Source organism: Loxodonta africana, chromosome 13, assembly GCF_030014295.1.
Source record: "Loxodonta africana isolate mLoxAfr1 chromosome 13, mLoxAfr1.hap2, whole genome shotgun sequence".
Classification (NCBI taxonomy): domain Eukaryota; kingdom Metazoa; phylum Chordata; class Mammalia; order Proboscidea; family Elephantidae; genus Loxodonta; species Loxodonta africana.
The window spans coordinates 3439295-3461552 of NC_087354.1; the positions used below are offsets into that span (position 1 = coordinate 3439295).

The 22258-nt window shown below is 41.1% G+C and overlaps 1 protein-coding gene across 3 annotated transcripts in view; it reads right to left on the minus strand.

Annotated features, from left to right (window-relative positions):
• Nucleotides 1–22258, minus strand: part of ATP10A (ATPase phospholipid transporting 10A (putative)) — a 232974-nt gene that overhangs the window by 82110 nt on the left and 128606 nt on the right. For all 3 annotated transcript variants that reach the window (XM_023539688.2, XM_023539690.2, XM_003420644.3), the window contains one exon: nt 576–661. In XM_023539688.2, the coding sequence (XP_023395456.1) occupies nt 576–661 (86 nt within the window). The remainder of the gene's footprint in view (nt 1–575; nt 662–22258) is intronic.

The window sequence follows — 22258 nt, forward strand, 5'->3', positions numbered from 1 at the left end:
AACCACCCTTTTATTGTCTCTTTCTGTTTTGGAGAAAGGGGCTGGACTATTTGATGCGCTGGATATATATATGACTTACTTTTTTTGTTTATTTTCGCTCTTTTCTCTTCACTAGACTGAAATAAACATGAAGGCAGGAATTTCTGTCTGTTGACTTCACTGCATTATCTCCAGGGCCTAGGACACTACCTAGCACATGGTAAGTGCTCATTAAGTTCTTGTCCAGTGACCGAATGAATGTCAGCCCAGGATCCTCCTACATGGCCCTGAGCTTCCATTAGCAGGGCACGTATAGCCAGCCTTGCTTCCCTTGTCATTGCCTGCATTTTCCCAGTGCCAGTAGAGATAGGACAAGCAGCAACTTCTTATCACAGGTGTCTTCGATACCTCCTCTTGTGATGGAATCTTACAAACCAGTCCCATAAGCAGACAAGGTGGTTTACACTCTGGGCAACATTCCCAAAAGGCTATACCATATGGCAAAGAATACTAAATGCATATTTCAGTGTGTGTGTGTTTACAGATACACAGAGCTCAAACACAAGGACAGGCACGGGCCGATGCACAATACTCACATGCAACCACGAAACCTAGTCAGGTCGTTATTTGGCTTCTCACACTCGATTACGCTGGTGAACTTCAAGGGATTGAATTCAGAGACCTAAAATAATAGCATGCACACATTAGAGAAGTCTGGGCCAGGCTGTTCCACTCTAAAAGGCACTGGTCTGTTTGTCTTGCACCACGGCAAAGTCTCATGGAAGAACTATTCTCGCTAATCTTTGCAAAATGCCAATCACACATGAGTACTTAACACAGGATTTTTTCATTTTTGTAGCAAATAATGACTAATACTTCCTTAATAAGGGACAGTTACTAGAATAGTACTGGTTAGTAAGTGCCTAGAATGACTGTAGCTCTAATATAAAATAAGAGAATATGAGACATAGCAAAGTGCACCACTAAAAATGGCCAGGGATGAATGGGTTTTCTAAGAAAGACTGGAACCTTCCAATTTTCTATACATATTTAGAGAAGCAAATTAAACCTGGGAAAAAAGGAACTTACAATAAAATACTATTTCCCCAATTACACTAAATTCCTCACAGATATTTGATGAAAAAGAATGAAAGAACTCGTGTAAGGCAACAATTTATTATTCTTCTCAATTAAAAAAACAACAGCTCACCAACAAGGAAATCTTTACTTCTAAATTTCGCCACTGGTAGATATAATAGTGCTTTGTATATATTAGTAGCTCAGAAGTGGGGAAAGAAGAGGGGTGGGGAAAGGAAAGATAGGAACTAAGCCTTTAGTATAAATCCAAAAAAGCAAACCTGGTGCTCTGAAGTCCATTCCAATTCATGGTGACACCATGTATTGCAGAGTAGAACTGTTCCATAGGGTTTTCTTGGATATAATCTCTATGGAAGCAGACCACCAGGCCTTTCTCCCATGCAGACACTGAGTGGATTCAAACCACCAACTTTTAGCTTAGCAGCTGAGGGCAAACGGTTGTGTCACCCAGAGACCTTTAGTATAAATAGCTCAGTGCAATTAATTATTTTTAATTTTTTTTTTAGTCAGCTCTCTCTCTCTTTCTCTCTTCTCTAGCCTGTCATTCTCTTTTCTCTCTCAAGTGTCACAACAGAGTCAAAAATCAAAGGGTCTTTGTTCACATAAGCATCACGAAAAAGCATAAGGGACTAAAAACCACAGAAATGCCATAACCATTGTTTATAGCATCCCAGGTACTGACTGCTATACCACAGCAACGCATTTCTCTGCATAGAACACAGTCATAAAAGTAATGACTCTGGAACTCAGTTTCACTGTTTTCTAGTGCATTGTGCACATTCAAAGGAGGACTCACTAGAAAACAGTAGCCCAATGCAATAGCTGAAATTAAAGTGCTACTTTAATAGGCTCTTCTTGAAGCCTTAATTAGAAATCAGCCCTTCTCTCCTTGGACTGAAATGGCCTCATGCTCTATTTTCAGAATGAGGCTACATTTCAAGGAGGCTGATTTATTTAAAGCCACGAAGATTATCTTGAAACCAGCTCACTGCGTTCCCAGGCAGACCTTCACAGATCCGCAGTCCAGGATGGCCGTGAAGGTAGTGGGTTCCAGCGCACACCAGGATTATTCTTGGCAGATAAGGAGGGCAGACTCTAAATGCTTCGTCTCTGTTTATTATTCTTTCTCAGAAAATATGGCCTGCATGGCTCTCAAACAGCAAGACATTCTGCCCCTAGGACTTCATGACCGCATCCGTGATGTTACGGCAGCCATCATGTGACATGGGATATGTGCACACCCAGGGTAGAGACAACAGTAAGCTTCCTCTGCTTCATAAAAAGGAGTGGTAGGTTAACACAGTTCACATTGCGTCCACTGTTGGGCCAGCACACGGCAAGCTGTAAACCCACGTGCACACGCGGGGCATTCACTAGTACACAGCCAGTGGGTGACTCTGTCCTATCTCCTGAGTGGAAACTTCAGAGACATCACCTACTTTTGTCTCTGGAGACCACGCAGATACATGGGGTCTGGTGAGACAGGGATCTAACTAAGCACAGCTGCCATGCTCACCACCCTCCCACTCCCCTCCCCCCTGCCCAGGAGCTAGGCAAGGCCACCATCCCCACCCACAGTTAGACATGGAAAACACAGCTCCTTCTGCCCTCTGCATCTGGGAACTTGCCTAAGAATGTCTTTTGCATAGGCTGTCCTGCTAGTCCTAGGTCGCAGGTCCCCAAAGGTCCCCTCCCCCTTCCTACTGCAACGGGATCACCCTTTACTGGCCTTTGGAGCTCCCATGTGGACATATGCAGTGTCTCCAACTGGTCTACCGGGCTTTAGTCTTACTCCTTCCTCAGGCCCATCACTGGCCCTGCAGGACCACAGTGATCCAAAAAGCCAATCTGACCATAGTAGGACCCTGCTCTAACAATACTTCAAGGCTGCTGTTCCCACCCAGGGTGAAATCCTCTGCCCAAGTAGTCCCTGAGCTCACCTTGCTGCTTCTGGCCCTCCAAGTAACTGTTCCTGCCACCCAGGATGACCTGGCCAGGTCCAGACCCACACCTTTCCACATAGCTTTCCTGTGAGACCCCATCCCATCCCATCACTGGGATGACTACTTCTTGCATTTCAGGATGTGATGCCTGCTGCATACTTTCTGGAAAAGCTTCCCTGGCTGTAGGCTGGTGCTGCTCCTCTGAGCTTGTCTGGCCCCTCACAAACACCAAAGCTCATGCTTCCCTGGGCACAGGTGGTGCTGGCTGTCCTTCCTTCACCAGACCACAGGTTCCCTGAGGACAAGAGTTCAGTCTCCTGAGACCAGCACAGAGCCTGGCATGCACACGGCCAAGAGTGATGGATTCTGGATGGATCTAACATACTATGTTGTCCTCAGCCAGGCACCTCTTAACCTCCACACAGGGAGATGGGACGGTCGAGGAAGGGCTAGTAGTTCTGGAAAACACCCCTTCTCAGATGTTCCAGAAAGCACAATCCCTCTTTTACAAGTGAAAGCACACTTTCACTTGGTGGCATATAAAATAATTTCTTCATAGCCTCTAACCTAGCCAGTTACTTAATGACAAAGAGTGAAAAATGCCATAATTAATTTGGACAAAGCATTTTAGCTCAAATTAATGGAATAATTATCCTAACTCTGTCGTTTTATACTTTTGATTTGATTTGCATTTGCCACATGCTATTGGTGCTATGGGAATTCTAAGGTGGGCAGGCAGTCCAACACTGAATGAATGAATACATGAATGAACTTATTCACTGAAAGATGCTATTGCCAAATCAACATCATCAGTTCACTGACCTGAAAGAGAAAAGAAACACTGCCTGTCTTTCTTACCACAATGTGCCCTGGCACAAAGTGGCTGATCAAGCAGTGTTTATTAAACTAATAAATACTAGAATAAGCCTGTACGCACTCCTCCCAGGTGGTGGGAGACATCTAAAATAATAAGGGGCTACCAGTCAAAGCAACCTTTTGCTGATAGAGTTGATGCCCAGATACAAATAAATACTAAACAGAAATGATCACAAAACAGACCTAAACACCTCTTTAATCTACAATTGAAACAGCCGTGATTGTATTATCTAAGATGTTCTAAGTACACCAGTACACAATTGATACATTGTGGTTGTATTATTAAAGGTGTTTTAAGCTCATAAGTATATATTAGATTGTGGTTATATTATCTAAGGTGTTTTAAGTACATCGGTACTTGACTGATAAATTGCGCTTGTATTATTTAAGGTGCTCTTTTTTTTTTTAAGCACAGAAGTGGAAACCCTGGTGGCATAGTGGTTAAGTGCCACAGCTGCTAACCAAAGGGCTGGCAGTTTGAGTCCACCAGGCACTCCTTGGAAACTCTGTGGGGCAGTTCTACCCTGTCCTATAGGGTTGCTATGAGTCAGAATCGACTTGATGGCACTGGGTTTGGTTTTTTGGGTTTTTAAGCACATAATTATATATTAGATTGTGGTTATATTATCTAAGGTGTTGTAATTGTATCAGTACACACACAGCACAGCAGCCAATTACAAAGTACTCCATTTGGCATAGTGCAGTACAGGGCTGTTGTGTAAGCTGCCACACTCACCTGCACTTCTTCCTGACACCTTCACTATTTCAAGTGTAATGGCCGATGGGGGCAGGGCATCAGGGCCAAGACTTCCCTGGGGCTCTCTCAGTCCATCTGCATCCTGGAGGAAGCTTCTGGAAGCTCAATGCCCTTTGACAGCTTTTAGAGAAAGCACGAAGGGGTGTGGAGTTTGCCAAGTTTGGTGTCTCTAATTGCCAAGGTTTCCTGTCATAAGTACAAGCATTCAAGATCAAGTGGCCCCTTCCTTGTTTGAAACTCGAAGACAGTGCTCCACTTGTTAAATCCAACTTGAAAACGTGTGTGTCAGCTACCACCCTTTCCCTGCATTTCCATCCTTTGTTCCCCTACCTCCTTGCTGTCTCACATTCAAAAGCCTGAAAGCTTTTGGTGGCTAAGGTCCGAGTGCTGAGTTTAAGCCTGGATTTTCAAAATCAAAAGCCTTTCTCCCCATTTCGGCCACGATGCCTAAACCACCAGTAGTGGGCGCTGGTTGTCAGCAGAGCCCACTCTTCCTTTGATTTAATGTTCACGAGTATATTTAAGAACTGGTTCATTAAAACATTAAGCAATAAGAGTTGTTCTTTAGAAAAGCAACTTCAAAACCTAATTGAAGGCCATTCTTTAAAGCTGCCCCTTAGAAGAATCAGTACTTACTCCAACTTGATTCTACTACATGATGGTACCTCTAGCAGTGCTGCTGAGCTCATGCACATAACCAGGTTCCAAGTCAGCCTGTCACAGCCACAGGCTGCACCCTTCTTCCATCACTATACGTTAGGGTGATGATATAAACAAAGATGTAGTGAAGGGCAACGAGCCTGTTACCCCTGGTGGCCACTGAGCAGGCAGCCTGGCTGGAGACAAGCACACTCTCTCCAGGCAGCGTAGCAGACGTGGGCCCTGAGGCCCAGGTCCCAGAAGAACTACAGGGTCCACTAATAGCAATGCAGGAGAAAGGTATGTTGCCAGTTTTAGAAGAAAACAGGACAGGGGGCTAGAAACGAGAGTCAGCTAAGAAGCTCTTGCACTAACTTGGGAATGGCTCCAGGAGCGAACCAGTGGCAGGAACGTGAAATTCTACAACACAATCAGATGAGCTCAGTCATCTGGATTTAAAGGGAAAATTGTCCAGCATTGATCTGGAACATACCTCTGGCTGAGGGCAAATAGAGACAGTGGACAAAATACTAAAAATACCTGCCTGAAGGTATCAGAGATTTCACAAAAAGATGAAGAATAATCAAGTCAAGGTCTAGGAAAAGACAAAAACCCAGGAAGGCGAGACTGGTGTCTGGGGCCTCTTTTCCTTTATGGGTGTCTGAAAATTCTGAAAGAGGTAGCTGAGAAACTGAGCAGAACTAGTGAGGCAAATGCGAAGCACAGGACCTGTTTTAGCTTCCTATGGCTGCTGTAAAAACAGCCACAAATTTAACAGCTTAAGACAACATGTTTATTATCTTATAGTCCTGGAGGCCAGGAATCTGAAATGAGTCTCACTGACTTAAAATCAAAGTGTCAGCAAGGCTGCAATTCTTCTGGAGACTAGGGGAGAACCCATTCCTTTACATTTTCCAGCTTGCAGAGACTGCCCACATTCCTCAGTTCGTGGCCACCTTCCATTTCAAAGCAGCAATGGCAGCTCAAGTCTCTGCCACACCAACAGTCTGACGCTGACTTCCTGCTTTCACCCCCTTGTTATTACATTGGGGCCGCCAGATAATCCAGGATGATATCCTCATCTCAAAATTCACTGACTCTTGTTGTTGCTGTGTTGTGTGCTGTCGGGTCAATTCCGACTCACAGCTGATTAGCAATCTTAATTCCATCTGAAATTTTATCACCCCTTTCAATGTAACATAAAATATTCATAAATTCTGGGGATCAGAACGTGGACATCGTGGTGGGGGGAGGGACATTACTCTGTCTACTACAGGCTCCACCAACAGAAACAAACAAACAAACAAACAAATACTTGCCATCTAGTCAAAATCTGACTCATAGCGATCCTATAGGACAGAGTAGAGCCACCAACAGAAGGGCCTGATTAATAGCCATAATTTTAGATGGGACCATAAAGAACTATACCCCAGGAGGAAGGATGAACCAGAAGTAAATCAGCTTTTGTGCAAACTGCAACCCAGTTTTGAGTCATGTAAGTGGCACAGAATCTCTCAGTCCCTAAAACGGATGAGGGTGATCCCAGATTTTGAGAACCCCCAGACAGTGGACAAAACAAAGTCTTCTCTGAAGAAAAATAATACATCTTATGCCTCAAAGAAAGGTAACCTAACAGAATGCAGAAATTATCAAACAATATCAATATCACACACAAGTAAAATTTTGTTGAAGATCATTCAAAAACCGTTGTAGCAGTACATCAATAGCAAACTGTCAGAAATTTAAGCCTGATTCAGAGAGGATGTGGAACAAGGAATATCATCACTGATGTCAGGTGGATCTTGGCTGAAAGCATTCGACTGTGTGAACCATAACAAATTATGGATAGCAATGCCAAAAATTGGAATTTCAGAACACTTAATTGTGCTCATAAGGAACCTGTACATAGACCATGAAGCAGTCTTTCGAACAGAACAAGGGGATACTGCACGGTATAAAGTCAGGAAAAAAGTGTGTGTCAGGGCTGTATCTTTTCACCGTATTTATTCAGTATGTATGCTGAGCAAATAATCTGAGAAGTTGGACTATATGAAGAAGAGTGTGGCATCAGGACAGGAGGAAGACTCATTAACAATCTGCAATATGCAGATGACACAACTTTCTTGCTGAAAATGAAGAGGACTTGATGAAGATCAAAGACTACAGCCTTCAGTATGGATTACACCTCAACATAAAGAAACAAAAATCCTTACAATTGGACCAATAAGCGACATCATGATAAACAGAGAAAAGACTGAAGTCTTCAAGGATTTCATTTTACTGGATCCACAATCAATGCCCATGAAAGCAGCAGTCAAGAAATCAAATGACACATTGCATTGGGCCAATTTGCTGCAAAAGACCTCTTTAAAGTGTTCAAAAGCAAAGATGTCACTTTAAGGACTAAGACGCACCTGCCCCAAGCCACGGTGTTTTCGATCCACTGATAGGCATGTGAAAGCCGGACAATGAATAAGGAAGACTGAAGAAGAATTGATGCCTCTGAATTACAGTTTTGGAGAAGAGTTGGAGAAGAATATTGAATCTACCCTGGGCTGCCAGAAGAACAAAAAAATCTGTCTTGGAAGGGGTATAGCCAGAATGCTTATTAAAAGCAGGGATGGTGAAACTTGGTCTCGCTTACTTTGGACACGTTATCAGGAGGGTCCAGTTCTTGGAGAAGGACATCAGGCTTGGTAAAGTAGAGGGTCTGTGAAAAAGAGGAGGACCCTCAATGAGATGGATTGGCAAACAGTGGCTGCAACAATGGGCTCAAGCAAACGATTGTGAGGATGGCACAGGACCAGGCAATGTTTCGTTCTGTTGTACACAGGATCGCTATGAGTTGGAATCAACTCGATGGCACCTAACACAACAGGCCTCAAATTATTTTTAAAACCAAATTTTCAAGTTCAATGTCAGACACATATTTAGAGATGACCAGGCACAAGAAAACATAAGGCATCATGGAACAAGAACTAAGAGGCCATAAAACAACTACTAACAAATTTCAAAGAATTAAATTTATACATAATATAACTAAGCCAGGATTAACAATAAGAAGTGAATTACAAAAACAAAACAAAACAAAAACACTTGTTTTGAAATTATGGAATACAAGTCTAAATGATCAATTGGTCAAAGAAAAAAATGACAAGGAAAATTAGAACATATATACTTATCTAAATACTATTAAGTATACTATATATCAAAACTTCTGGGATGTTTCTTGTTTCAGAGAAATTAATAGCTTACTTGCACATATTAGAAAAGATTAAATGACATAAATTAATGAGCATCTACCTGAACGATTAGAAAAACAACAACAAATGAAACTTAAAGAAGGTAAAGGAAGGATAAAAAAAAAAGCAGAAAATACATATACAAAATAATTCCCCGCAAGACGAATCTAGACAAAAATGAGAGCAAATTGTGAAGAATAGGAATAAAAAAGAGGGTATCACTATAGATCCTACATATATCAAAATGTTAAGGGTATTGTGAACAATTTTATACCAATATATTTGAAACTTTAAATAAAAAGCACAATTACTAGAAAAATACAAGTTACCAAAATTTATAGTAGAAAAAATAGAAATCCTGAATAGTTCCTTAACATTAAATAAATGGAAAAAAATCTGTTGCTGTCGACTGGATTCCAACTCATAGCAATGCTATAGGACAGATTAGAACTGTCCCATAGGGTTTTTGAGGCTGTAATCTTTACGGAAGCAGATTGCCACATCTTTATTCCATGGAGTGGTTGGTGTGTTCGAACTGATGATCATTCAGTTAGTGGCCAGGTGCTTAATCACTGTGTCACCAGGGCTCCTTAATAAATGAAATACATAATTTATATTTTTCCACAAAGAAAATTTCAGACTCAGTGAATTCTACTGAACATTTGAGGAAGAAATAGTACCTACTAAGCCAGCAATATCATGATAGATGGTGAAGAAACTGAAGTTATCAAGGATTTCATTTTACCTGGATCAACAATCAATGCCCATGGAAGCAGCAATCAAGAAATCAAACAACGTAATGCCCTGGGAAAATCTACTGCAAAAGACCTCTTTAAAGTATTAAAAAGCAAAGATGTCGCTTTGAGGACTAAGGTGCACCTGACCCAATCCATGGATTTTTCCATTGCCTCATATACATGTGAAAGCTGAATAATGAAAAAGGAAGAGAAGAATTGACACACTTGAACTGTAGTGTTGGAGAAAAATTTGGAATATATCATGGAATGCCAGAAGAATGAACAAATCAGTTTTTGGAGAAAGCACAGCCAGAACGTTCTTTAGAAGTGAAACCCAGAGATGCATATTTAAATACATAATACATTACCAAGGTGGATATATTCCAGGAATTTAAGGTTGATATACCGGAAAAGGAAACCCTGGTGGCGTAGTGGTTAAGAGCTATGGCTGCTAATCAAAAGGTCAGCAGTTCAGATCCCCCAGGTGCTCCTTGGAAGCCCTATGGGGCAGTTCTACTCTGTCCTTTAGGGTCGCTATGAGTTGGAACTGACTCAAAGGCAGTGGGTTTGGGTTTTTTCGTTTGTTTGTTTATAACAGAAAAATCAGTGTAATTTGCCACATTAGTGAAAAAGAAGAAAAATCATTTGATCATCTCAGCTGAAGCAGTAAAAGCATTTGGCACAACTCAGCATCCATTCATAAGTATTAGCAGGCTAATATTAAAAAGGGTCATCATTAGTCTTCTGGATGTACCAAAACTCCAATGAAAAATACGATTAAATGTTTAAATCTTTCTCTTTAAGATGGGTATCAGGAAAAGACTGCCTCCTATCACCACTTCTATCCAAGACTGTGTTGGTGATTCCTAGCCACTGCAATAAGGCAAATGTTGTTGTTGTTGTTAGGTGCTATCTAGTCAGTTCTGACTCATAGCGACCCTATGCACTACAGAACAAAACACTGCTCGGTCCTGCGCCATCCTTACAATCGTTGTTATGCTTGAGCTCATTGTTGCAGCCACTGTGTCAATCCACTTCATTGAGGGTCTTCCTCTTTTCCGCTGACCCTGTACTCTGCCAAGCATGATGTCCTTCTCCAGGGACTGATCCCTCCTGACAACATGTCCAAAGTATGTGAGACGCAGTCTCGCCATCTTTGCTTCTAGGGAGCATTCTGGTTGTACTTCTTCCAAGACAGATTTAGTCATTCTTCTGGCAGTCTATAGTATATTCAATATTCTTCACGAACACCACAATTCAAAGGTGTCAGCTCTTCTGTCTTCCTTATTCATTGTCCAGCTTTCACATGCATATGATGCAATTGAAAACACCATGGCTTAGGTCAGGCACACCTCAGTCTTCAAGGTGACATCTTTACTTTTCAAACTATAAAGAGGTCCTTTGCAGCAGATTTGCCCAATGCAACGCGTAGTTTGATTTCTTGACTGCTGCTTCCACGGCTGTTAATTGTGGATCCAAGTAAAAAGAAATCCTTGACAACGTCAATCTTTTCTCCGTTTATCATGATGTTGCTCATTTGTCCAGTTGTGAGGATTTTTGTTTTCTTTCTGTTGAGGTGTAATCCATACTGAAAGCTGTGGTCTTTGATCTTCATTAGTAAGTGCTTCAAGTCCTCTTCACTTCAGCAAGCAAGGTGGTGTCATCTGTATAATGCAGGTTGTTAATGAGTCTTCCTCCAATCCTGATGCCCTGTTCTTCTTCATACAGTCCAACTTCTCAGATTATTTGCTCAGCATACAGATTGAATAGGTATGGCGAAAGGATACAACCCTGACACACACCCTTCCTGACTTTAAACCACTCAGTATCCCCTTGTTCTGTCCGTACAACTGCCTCTTGATCTATGTACAGGTTCCTCATGAGCACAATTAAGTGTTCTTGAATCCCCATTCTTCTCAATGTTATCGATAATTTGCTATGATCCACACAGTCGAATGCCTTTGCATAGTCAATAAAACACAGGTAAACATCCTTCTGGTATTCTCTGCTTTCAGCCAGGATCCATCTGACATCAGCAATGATATCCTTGGTTCCACGTCCTCTTCTGAAACCAGCCTGAATTTCTGGAATTTCCCTGTTGATATACTGCTGCAGCCGTTTTTGAATGATCTTCCGCAAAATTTTGCTTGCGTGTGATATTAATGATACTGTTCTATAATTTCTGCATTGATTGTATCACCTTTCTTGGGAATAGGCATAAATATGGATCTCTTCCAATCAGTTGGCCAGGAAGCTGTCTTCCATATTTCTTGGCATAGAAGAGTGAGCACCTCCAGCACTGCATCCATTTGTTGAAGCATCTCAATTGATATTCCATCAATTCCTGGAGCCTTGTTTTTTGCCAATGCCTTCAGTGCAGCCTGGACCTCTTCCTTCAGTACCATTGGTTCCTGATCATATGCCACCTCTTGAAATGGCTGAATGTAAACTAATTCTTTTTGTCATAATGACTCTGTGTATTCCTTCCATTTTCTTTTGATGCTTCCTGCGTAGTTAAATATTTTCCCCATAGAATCCTTTGCTATTGCAACTCAAGGCTTGAATTTTTTCCTCAGTTCTTTGACCTTGAGAAATGCCAAGCGTGTTCTTCCCTTTTGATTTTCTATCTCCGGCTCTGTCAGTTTGTCGTACTGTGGGGGCTTGTGTGTTGCTGTGGTGCTGGAAGCTATGCCACCAGTATTCAGATATCAGCAGGGTCACCCACGGAGGACAGTTTTCAGCTGAGCTTCCAGACTAAGACAGACTAGGAAGAAGGACCCGGCAGTCTACTTCTGAAAAGAATTAGCCAGTGAAAACCTTACGAATAGCAGCGAAACATTGTCTGATATAGTGCTGGAAGATGAGCCCCCCAGGTTGGAAGGCACTCAAAAGATGACTGGGGAAGAGCTGCCTCCTCAGGGTAGAGTCAACCTGAATGATGTGGATGGAGTAAATCTTTTGGGACCTTCATTTGCTGATGTGGCACAACTCAAAATGAGAAGAAACAGCTGCAGACATCCAAGGTAAATATATACATATATATATATAGTATTCTTATAGACTTTTTCTATTTTATATATATATATATAAAAAAAAAAAAAATTTACCCAACCAAAAAACCAAACCCAGTGCCGTCGAGTCTATTCTGACTCATAGTGACCCTATAGGACAGAGTAGAACTGCCCCACAGAGTTTCCGAGGAGCGCCTGGTGGATTTGAACTGCTGACCATTTGGTTAGCTGCCGTAGCACTTAACCACTACGCCACCAGGGTTTCCATATACATACATATGTGTGAATATATATATATATATAAATGAAAAAGAAGAAATAATGCTATTATCATTTGCAGATAAAATGATTATACATATGCAGTTTTTAGATGCTCGCAAGTCAATTCTGACTCCATGTGTGCAGGGTAGAACTACTCCATAGGATTTTCAAGGATGTGACTTTTTGGAATCAGGTTGCCAGGTCTGTCTTCCAAGTCACTTCTCAGTGGGTCTGAACCACCAAGCTTTCAGCTAGTAGTCAAATTTTTAACTGTTTGCACCACCCAGGAAATCTGATTATACCTGTAAAAAAATCTAAAATAATCTTCGGAAAACTTGTATTCTTATAGATTGTCTCTATACACAGCTATATACACACACGAGTGCATAGTGAATATCCTATTTATAAATGCACACACATATTGCATTTATATATACACACTATCTATAACAAGCTAAAAATCACTTTGGTAGGAATAAATCAAACAAAAAATGTGCAAAGTCTCTATGTTGAAAACTAAAAACTATCATTGAGAGATTAAAAAAGATCCAAATAAATGCAGAAACATATCATATTTATGAATTAGAAGACTCAAAATAATAAAGATATCTATTCCCCACTTCTCTCCAAATTATCTGTATATTCAAAGTAATGACAATAAAAATCCCATCATCTTTATTTGTGGAACTTGACAAGCTCATACTGAAAGTATGGAAATGTAAACAATCAAGAATAGCAAAGGCATTCTTAAAAGAAAAATAAAGTGGAAGACCCTTACCTACCAGGTATTAAGACTTATCATAAAGCTAGCTTAATTAAAACAGTGTGGTTGTCATAAGGATACACAAATAAGCCAGTGGAACAGAGAACACATTTCTGGTCACCTGACTTAAGATAAAGGTGATATTACAGAGCTGTGGGAAAAATGTATCTTTTCAATAAATGATTTTGGAACAATTGTGCATCCATATGGGAAAAAACAAATAAACCCAAAACTCAACCCTTCCTCTTATCTACAAATATCAATTCCAGATGGGTTATCGACCTAAATGTGAATGGTAAAGCAATAAAGCTTTTAGAAAATTATAGGAGAATATCCTCATGATCTAAGAGAATATCCTCGTTTACTAAGACTTAGTAAATAAGACTCCAAAGACACTAACCATAAAAGAAAAGACTAATAAATTTTCCTGCATAAAACTTAATACCTCCTTTCTATTAAAAGACACCATGAAAAGGGCAGAGAGGCAAACCACAGAGTGGCAATAAATATCCCAGGGCTTAAATAAGAGAATGCATAAAAAACTCCAAGAAAATAATTACAGAAAGACAAAAAACTCAGTAGAAAGAAGAATAAGAGATGTGAACAGGGACATCACTAGAAAATACTTACATAAAGACAGTTAACCTAGTAGAAAGCTAGACAAGGGACTTGAAAAGTGGTATAACAAAAGATAAAATCTCTATGAGGGGAAAGAAAGAAAAGAAAGGGTGCTCAACACCCTTGGTAATTAGGAAAATGCAATTTAAAACCGCAGTGAGATAGTCCACCTATGCATTAGAATGGCTATAACAAAAAAGAAAGTACGAAGAGTTGGGTGAGGATCTAGATCAGACAGAACTCTCAAATACTGCTAACGGGGCATATAAATTGGAACCCCTTCTTTGGATCACTGTTTGGCATTATCTACAAAGTTCAAAAGGGTATGCAAGTCTAATGGTCCCTTTCCCAATCCTTTCCAGTGACCCTCACAGGGAATTTGAGCTTTAGATTCTGCTGGACTAAAAATCCTGGCTCCTAGGGGTGGTGAGGAATAATTTTCTTCCACTAATGCAGTGATTGTTATGTTAACCTGAAGCTACAGATGAACAGGCAAAGAAAAGAATCACCCTAAATATCATGAACGGATAGAGTTGCTGCTACACAAGAGGGACAGCAGAGAGGAGCACGTCTGAAGTTTAGAGGATTCACCAGGGCATTCGTGGGTGCTTCCATGACTGGTAATAATGAATGGGCAATGGCATTAACGACAAAGCCTGACAAGGGCACAGCGACCAGGTGTTCAGACTTGTCAGGCATGAAGTTTTGGGTCACTCCATCAAGCAGACAACCCAGATTAGCAGAAGAGCTGTTTGAGGGTGAAGGGACTCTAGAATGGGTGGTAGAGGAAGGAGATAATTAATATTAATTATATCCTCAGGACCAGCCCTTAGAAGAGTAAATGACAAGACAGAGTAAACTGAACTTGGAGAATGAGTGGACGTGAGTGGTGTAGGCAGAGGACCACAGCAGGCACTATTAGTGCCACAGCAGGTCCACCCTCACAGTGTGCCCCGGCCTGGCTTCCACTGCCACTACCTGCATCTCTTGACTTGAGGACTTCTTTGGACAGACAGCGCCAATTCTACCAGCACAGTGCAGACTGGAAGTGCTGGGACTGAACACCTCCCAGGAGCGGCCAGCCCTGGTGGTGTAGTGGTTAAGAGCTACAGCTACTAACCAAAAGGCTGGCAGTTAGAATCCATCAGGTACTTCTTGGAAACCCTATGGGGCAGTTCTACCCTGTCCTATAGGGTCACTATGAGTCGGAATCGACTTGCTGGCAATGGGTTTTTTTTTGGTTTAGGAGTGGAGGGCAAACACTGAATGACGTGCTGGAGTATAAGCACCCCAGTTCCCTTGGCTTTCAAGCAGGTAACTATGAAATAGCTCTTCTACATTGTTTCCTAGAGTACCCCATTAAGCCTCTGCTCTAGTCACTGTAATATAGTTTTCTAAAAATGCTGTCTTGGCATAGTTTTAGGCTCTGGCTGAGGCTGGTCCATACCCCTCCTTGAGCAACTGATTAAGTCCGCTCTCCAACTACACCCTTATCAGGTCCTCACACTCCTGGGCCACTATGTACCTGTCCTAATCACCCCAGGGCCAGGTACCCGACAACTAGGCACAGCCCCTATGCCCCGTGAGCCTGCAGAGTTACTCAGAACACTCAATCCCCAGGAAGCTCACACAACCTAGCTAACCCCTCCCTGCCTGCCATCCATAAGTCCTCTCCTACAATCCCAGCCTGTTGTCTGTTTGTGCCTGGGTGCTACCACTATGTGGGCCCTGTGTCACGAAGAGTCTCTAAGAATTATGAGTATAATAACCCTAGTTATGGTTCATGGCCTTCCTGAGCCCTCCTTCCTGCACTGCACCTGCCTTACCATCCCGGGAAATCTGTGAGATCACCTGCCCAAAGTGGTAACTTGCTTGTTGGGCTGCCTTCCTTCCCCACTCTTACTTTTGTACTCTCCTTATCTATGTTTCCTAGAATCATCTTCCCAATAAACTGCTTGTACCCAAATACCTTTCTTGGGGTCTGCTTCAAGAAAACAAGACTCCAAGGGATTCAAAAAGAAAACTGGTGAGAAGGATCAAGAAGAAACGGGTCTTGATTTCTTATCTTTTTCTGTTTGTGCTCCCACTCTGGCCACATCTACTTCTCGGTTAATTTCAGAACACATGGCTTTGATAACTCAGTCCATGATTCCTCAATCGCTCTCTGCTGCCTAAAAAATTAAGTATAATTGTCTCTACTTGTCATTAACTGCCTTGACAAAAATAGTCTAAACTGTACTGCCCTTTTTTCCAGGGCTTATGCCTGGTGCCACCCTCCTCTGTACTCTGACCCAACTGGAGAACTCCCTCTTTTCTGAACACATGCTAGGCTTCCTTAAAGGCGTGCACTCATCCAGGCTGCATGCTACGCCTGGGATCTCCCTCTAGTTGCTCTAACTTCCCATATTACCTCATTTAGAGAATTAATGAGTGTGAAACTCTGCCAATTGTTAGATGCTATTAAGATGTGAGTTTTTTTTTACACTAACATAAAAGTTTTCCAACTCGTCCTTCCAGGTTATTTTCAAACGCCTCCTCTGTATACAGCCATTTTCTTCTATCCTCGACTCCTGAGTCCTCTTCCACCATTAACTCCTGCTTGGATGAGAGCTCCATTTTTACTTGTCTTAATACTACCCTAGATTGTAAATGTCCACACATCAGAGACCTCAATCAGTGCCTTATTTGATGGAAGGGGTCCAGTGTAACTGAGTAAATTGGAAGACAGGTGCAATGCTTACAGGTAAAGATAAAGGGAGGTTTTCAAATTTAAAGTTAGCACTCATACTACCAGTAGAGATATGGTAAAGGACCACATTTACCCTATAGCCTGAAACAATTAAAAAAAAAAAAAAAGACAAAATGTATAAAACAAAGACCTTCAAGGCTGTGAACTTTATTAGGTCAGTGATCCCTGAAAGATGGGAAACCAATGAAGTGAACCCAACTCATTTGTCCCAGTTGTCCTGAGACAGTTTATAGGACACAGCAGAGGGCAGGTGGGAAGCCGGGAAGCTGACTCCCTGAGTTGGAGCTGAGGGCCAAGGAGACCAAGACAGCTGAAGTTTGCAGGACAGAGTACCAGGGAGGAGAGAGCTGTGCAGAGAGCCCCAAAGACCTGTGGTCGGCCCCCTCAAACATTCAGCAGAGGACTGATGGACACAAGCATACAAGGAAACTACTTAAGGCCGGGAAAGAACAAACCCAAAGGGCTAGAGGGAGCTCTGCTCTGTGCTCACAGAAATCCTGGAGCACAGCCTGTTCCTACCAGCCACACTAGAAACACTTGTAAGTCACAGGACACTGGGCATTACTAGGGAAAGCCTTAGCCCTAAATGAGCACTGCTTCGAACCTGCATAACAGATCAAACTGTTCCTAGTAACTTAACTGCAATCCAAAACAAAGCCCAAGAATATTATAGGAATACAAAAATAGCGAGCACCCAATGAGGTAAAATTCACATGTCTGGCATTCAGTCAAAGATTTCCAGCCATGGAAAGAGTCAAAAAAGCAAGGCCCATAATAAAGAGAGTAAAGCACCCAACTGAAACTGACCCAGAACAGACAAAGGTGTTAGAATAAGGAGGAGAAGACATTCAAACAGTAATTATAATTGGATTTTATATGTTCAAAACCTTAAGCAGAGTCAGGGAAGATACCAAAAAAAAAAAAAAAAAAAAAAACCCTAAATTGAACTTTCTAGAGATAAAAACTACAATATCTAAGATAAACATTAATCTCATGGGATTAATGGCAGATTTGTTGTTGTTATTGTTGGTATGCTCCAACTCATGGGGACCTTATGTGTAACAAATTAGAAATTGCAAAAGAAAAGATCAGTGAACTTGAAAACTGTGTGACAAATAACTCACTTTGGACTTTGTCTCTGGTTCTGAAAATAGACTCTGGAATTCTGGAACTATCACAATGCTTTTTGTTTTTCCAAAACAACTAGGCAATAGTTAAACATGTGCAAGTGTGTTGGGAGTCCCCAAACCATCACTTTGGCAAGGGGCCTTATGAAGGGGAGGGGGGCACAGTGAGACCTCAGAACCACCCCCCGCCAACCTTCTGATGTTTTCAGCAGGGTTAAAGAGATATCTTTCTGGCTTGGTGCCAAGGTGTCCGATCCCTAACCCCCTTCTAGGGTGGCCACGTGGGAACAAATCTACAAAGCACACAGGCTTTGGAATATAAAAATGGCTGGGGGAGGGAGCTTTGGGGTCGCTTGGCTATAGTGCTGGGTGGAAGAACACATAGCAGACTTGTGCAGCCCACCTAACTACACCTACCCAGTTGGGGGTGGGGGCAGAAAGTAGGCCCCTTTTTAAGTCCCTCAGCTATGGTGCAAGTGGAGTATGTGTAGGAGAATTGGATCACCTTTTCAAGTCCTGGGAGGGCTGACTCAAAAATGGATCCATATTCTGTTCTGGTGTGTTGTCTGCTTCTTGTCACAAGGAATGAAAGCTACTTTCCACGTGCAAATGCTCTGGGTGTGCCGTACATGTTCAAGCTCTGACTGGAAGGAGGTGATATTCATGGAGGAATCACTACTAATGATTAATGTCCTTTTTCTAATGACCTTCTGGCTATTCAGGAATCTGAGACAACCTGTGAGTACATCACAAAAACACAGTAATAGAAGCTACCCAAATTGAAATACAGAGAGAGGAAAGAAAAAGGAAAGAGCGTTGGTGAACTTTGGGACAACTTAAGGCAGACGAAAATATATACAACTAGAGTCCCCAAAGGAGAAAGACAGAAAAAAATATTTAAAGAAATTATGGCTGAAAATTTTCCAAATGTTATGAAAACTATAAACTCGCAGATCCAAGAAACTCCATAAACAACAAGTACAAAAATCTTGAAGAAAACTAGACTACAAGGCAAATCATAGTCAAATTGCTCAAAATAAACAATAAAAAGAAAATCTTAAGAGCAGCCATGTTATGTAAAGAGGAACAAAATTAACGACAGCAGCAGATTTTTCACTGGAGAAACAATGCAAGCAAGAAGACAGTAGAGCAACATATTTAAAGCACTGAAATGAAAATACCGTCAACCTAGAATTTTATATCCAATGAAAGTATCTTTCAAAAAGGAAGGCTAAAAAGGCATTTTCACACATAGAAAAACTTAAAAACCTAGCAGACCCAAACTACAAGAAATAGTACAGGAAGTCCTTTAGGCAGAACAACAGTTATACTATTTGGTAATGTAGATCTACACAAAGGAAAGACGAGCACAGGAAATGGTAACTATGTAGGTAGGTATATAAGTTTTTTCTCTTATTATTTAAATACATTTAATATATAAATATTTAAACAAAAGCAATAACAATGTTTCATGTTGTGTACAACATAGGCACAAGTATAATGTTTGACAGCAACAGCATAAAGTCTGAGAACAGGGGGAAATGGAAGTACACCATTCTAAAGTTCTTTTACTATATATTAAGTGGTAGATATAACTTAACAACAGAGAGAGAGAGTTAAAGATGTGTACACTATAAACACTGAAGCATCCATTCAAATAGCAAAACAAAGAGTTATAGCTCACAAGACAACAAAGGAGAGAGCAGAAAAAGAGAGCAAAGAAAAGATGGGAAAACAAATAGCAATATGATAGACTTAAACCTAATCTTATCAAGAATCACATTAAATGTAAAAAAACAAAAAAACCACTTTACACATCCTAAATAAAGGCATAGATTACCAGGTAGGGTAAAAATGCAAGACCAAGCTATAGGCTGCCTACAAGAAATTAACTTCAAATAAAAAGGTGGAAAAAGATATACAATGCTAACACTGGTCAAGAGAAAGCTGAAGTGGCTACATTAACAGTAGATAAATAGATTTCAGGGTAAAGAATGACATTATAGATAAAGAAGTTTGTTTCATAATGATAAATGGTGTCAAAACACCCCCTAATAATCAAGCTTTAAAATAAATGAACTAAATCTGATATATACGCACTGAGAGATAGACAAATACACAATTATAGTTAGAGATTTCAAAATCCCTTTTTCAATAATTTACAGAGCAAGTAGACAGAAAATAAGCAAGGATATAGAAGACCTGCACAACCCTACCAACCAAAGTGACTGATTCACATTTAGAAAACCATCCACCAAACAATCAACAGAATGTAGCTCTGCCAGAAGAACACACAAATCTGTCTTGGAAGAAGTACAGCCAGAATGCTCCTCAGAAGTGAGGACAGTGAGACTTTGTCTCTCACACTTTGGCTGCATTATGAGGAGGGACCAGTCCCTGGAGAAGGACATCATGCTTGAGAGAAGGTCAACAAAAAAGATGAAAACCTTCAATGAGATGGACTGAGACAGTGGGGGCAACGATGAGCTCAAACACAGCAACCACAGTGAAGATGGCGCAGGACCTGGCAGTGTTTCTTTCTGTTGTACATAGGGTCACTGTGAGTCGGGACGACTCTATAGCACCTAACAACAACAACAACAGCGTTGGTTTAACATTCAAAGGTGTAATCCACCATATCAACAAAAAAAGAAAAAAACTTATGTTCATCTCAGTAATGCAAAGAAAGCAGCTGACAAAATCCAACATTTATTCCTGAAAAAAATTCTCAGCAAACCAGAAAGAGAAGGGAAGTTCCTCAGCCTGAGAAAGGGCATTTGTGCTAAATGGTGAAAGACTAAAAGCTTTTCCCCTAAGATCAAGACAAAAAAAGATGTTTACTTTCATCACTTCTAATCAAGATTGTTCTGGAGGTTTTAGCCAGAACAAAAAAAGAAATAAAACACATTCAGATCTGAAATGAAGAAATAAAAACTTATTTGCAGATGATGGCATCACTGTCCACACAGAAAATGCAGTGAAATCTACAAAAAAGCTACTAAAAATAACAGGTGAGTGAGTTTGTCAGAGTTATAGCACACAAAATCAATTTCACTTCTATATGCTAGCAACAATGTAAAAATTGCATGGTTGAGGCATTATCTGACTTCTAACTTCACAAGGTGGGAGGAGAACCAAGTTCAACGGCACAACTGCCCAAGGCTAATTTCCTGCCAACCTTTTTACCTTTTTACCAATCTGACACCAGTCTTCCCTTTCTCAGACTTTCTACTTCTCTGCTGGGCTTGATAATTCTTTGCAATGGCCACACAGAACTCACAGACAATACTCTGTGTTGTTGGGTTTATTAAAGAAGTAACAGGTTACAATTCAGGATCAGGAAACGACTCAATACAGTTCTTCTATCAGGACAGCCTCTTCTCAGCCATGCCCACAGGCAGACCTCTCTCTGGTCCTAAGCCCTTCCACCCAGCCTCTGCACTGCCTGCTCCGGCAAGTGTTACAAAGTTCTTTAGGTTTGCCAATAAGGTGCTCAGCATTCTCGCTCTGTAGGTCATCTCTGCCAATAAGTGCCTAGAGGCACACCACTGCGCCAGAAAGCCTCCTGCCCAAAGACGCTAAGCCTTCTCACTCCATAGGCCTGCAGTTCTCCCGCTGGTCTCCTGGATCTGCTGCCTTAGCATTGTCAATATGCAGATGATACAACCTTGCTTGCTGAAAGTGCACTTACAGATGAAGATCAAAGACCACAGCATTCCGTATGGATTATACCTCAACAGAAAGAAAACAAAAATTTTCACAACTGGACCAATAAGCAACATCATGATAAATGGACAAATGATTGAAGTTGTCAAGGGTTTCATTTTACTTGGATCCACAATCAATGCTTGTGGAAGCAGAAGTCAAGCAATCAGACAACCTGCTGCAAAAGACCTCTTTAAAGTATTAAAAAGCAAAGACGTCACCTTGAAGACTAAGGTGTGCCTGACCCACGCTATGGTATTTTCAATCACCTCATATGCATGCAAAAGCTGGACATTGAATAAGGAAGACGAAAGAAGAATTGATGCATTTGAATTATGGTGCTTTTGAAGAATATTCAATGTACCATGGACTTCCGGAAGAATGAACAAATCTACCTTGGAAGAAATACAGCCAGAATGCTCCTTAGAAGCAAGAATGGCAAGACTTTGTCTCATGTCTTTTGGACACGTTATCAAGAGGGACCAGTCCCTGAAGAAGGATACCATGCTTGGTAAAGTAGAGGCTCAGTGAAAAAGAGGAAGACTGTAATGAGATAGACTTACACAGTGGCTATAACAGTGGACTCAAACAGAGCAATGAGTATGAGATGGTACAGGACTGCACAGTGTTTCATTCTACTGTACATACGGTCACTATAAGTCAAAACCAACTGGTTGGCACCTAACAACAACAGTAACAAATAAAAATTAAAAGTAAAAACAATACAATTTAAAATAGCATAAAATATGAAAT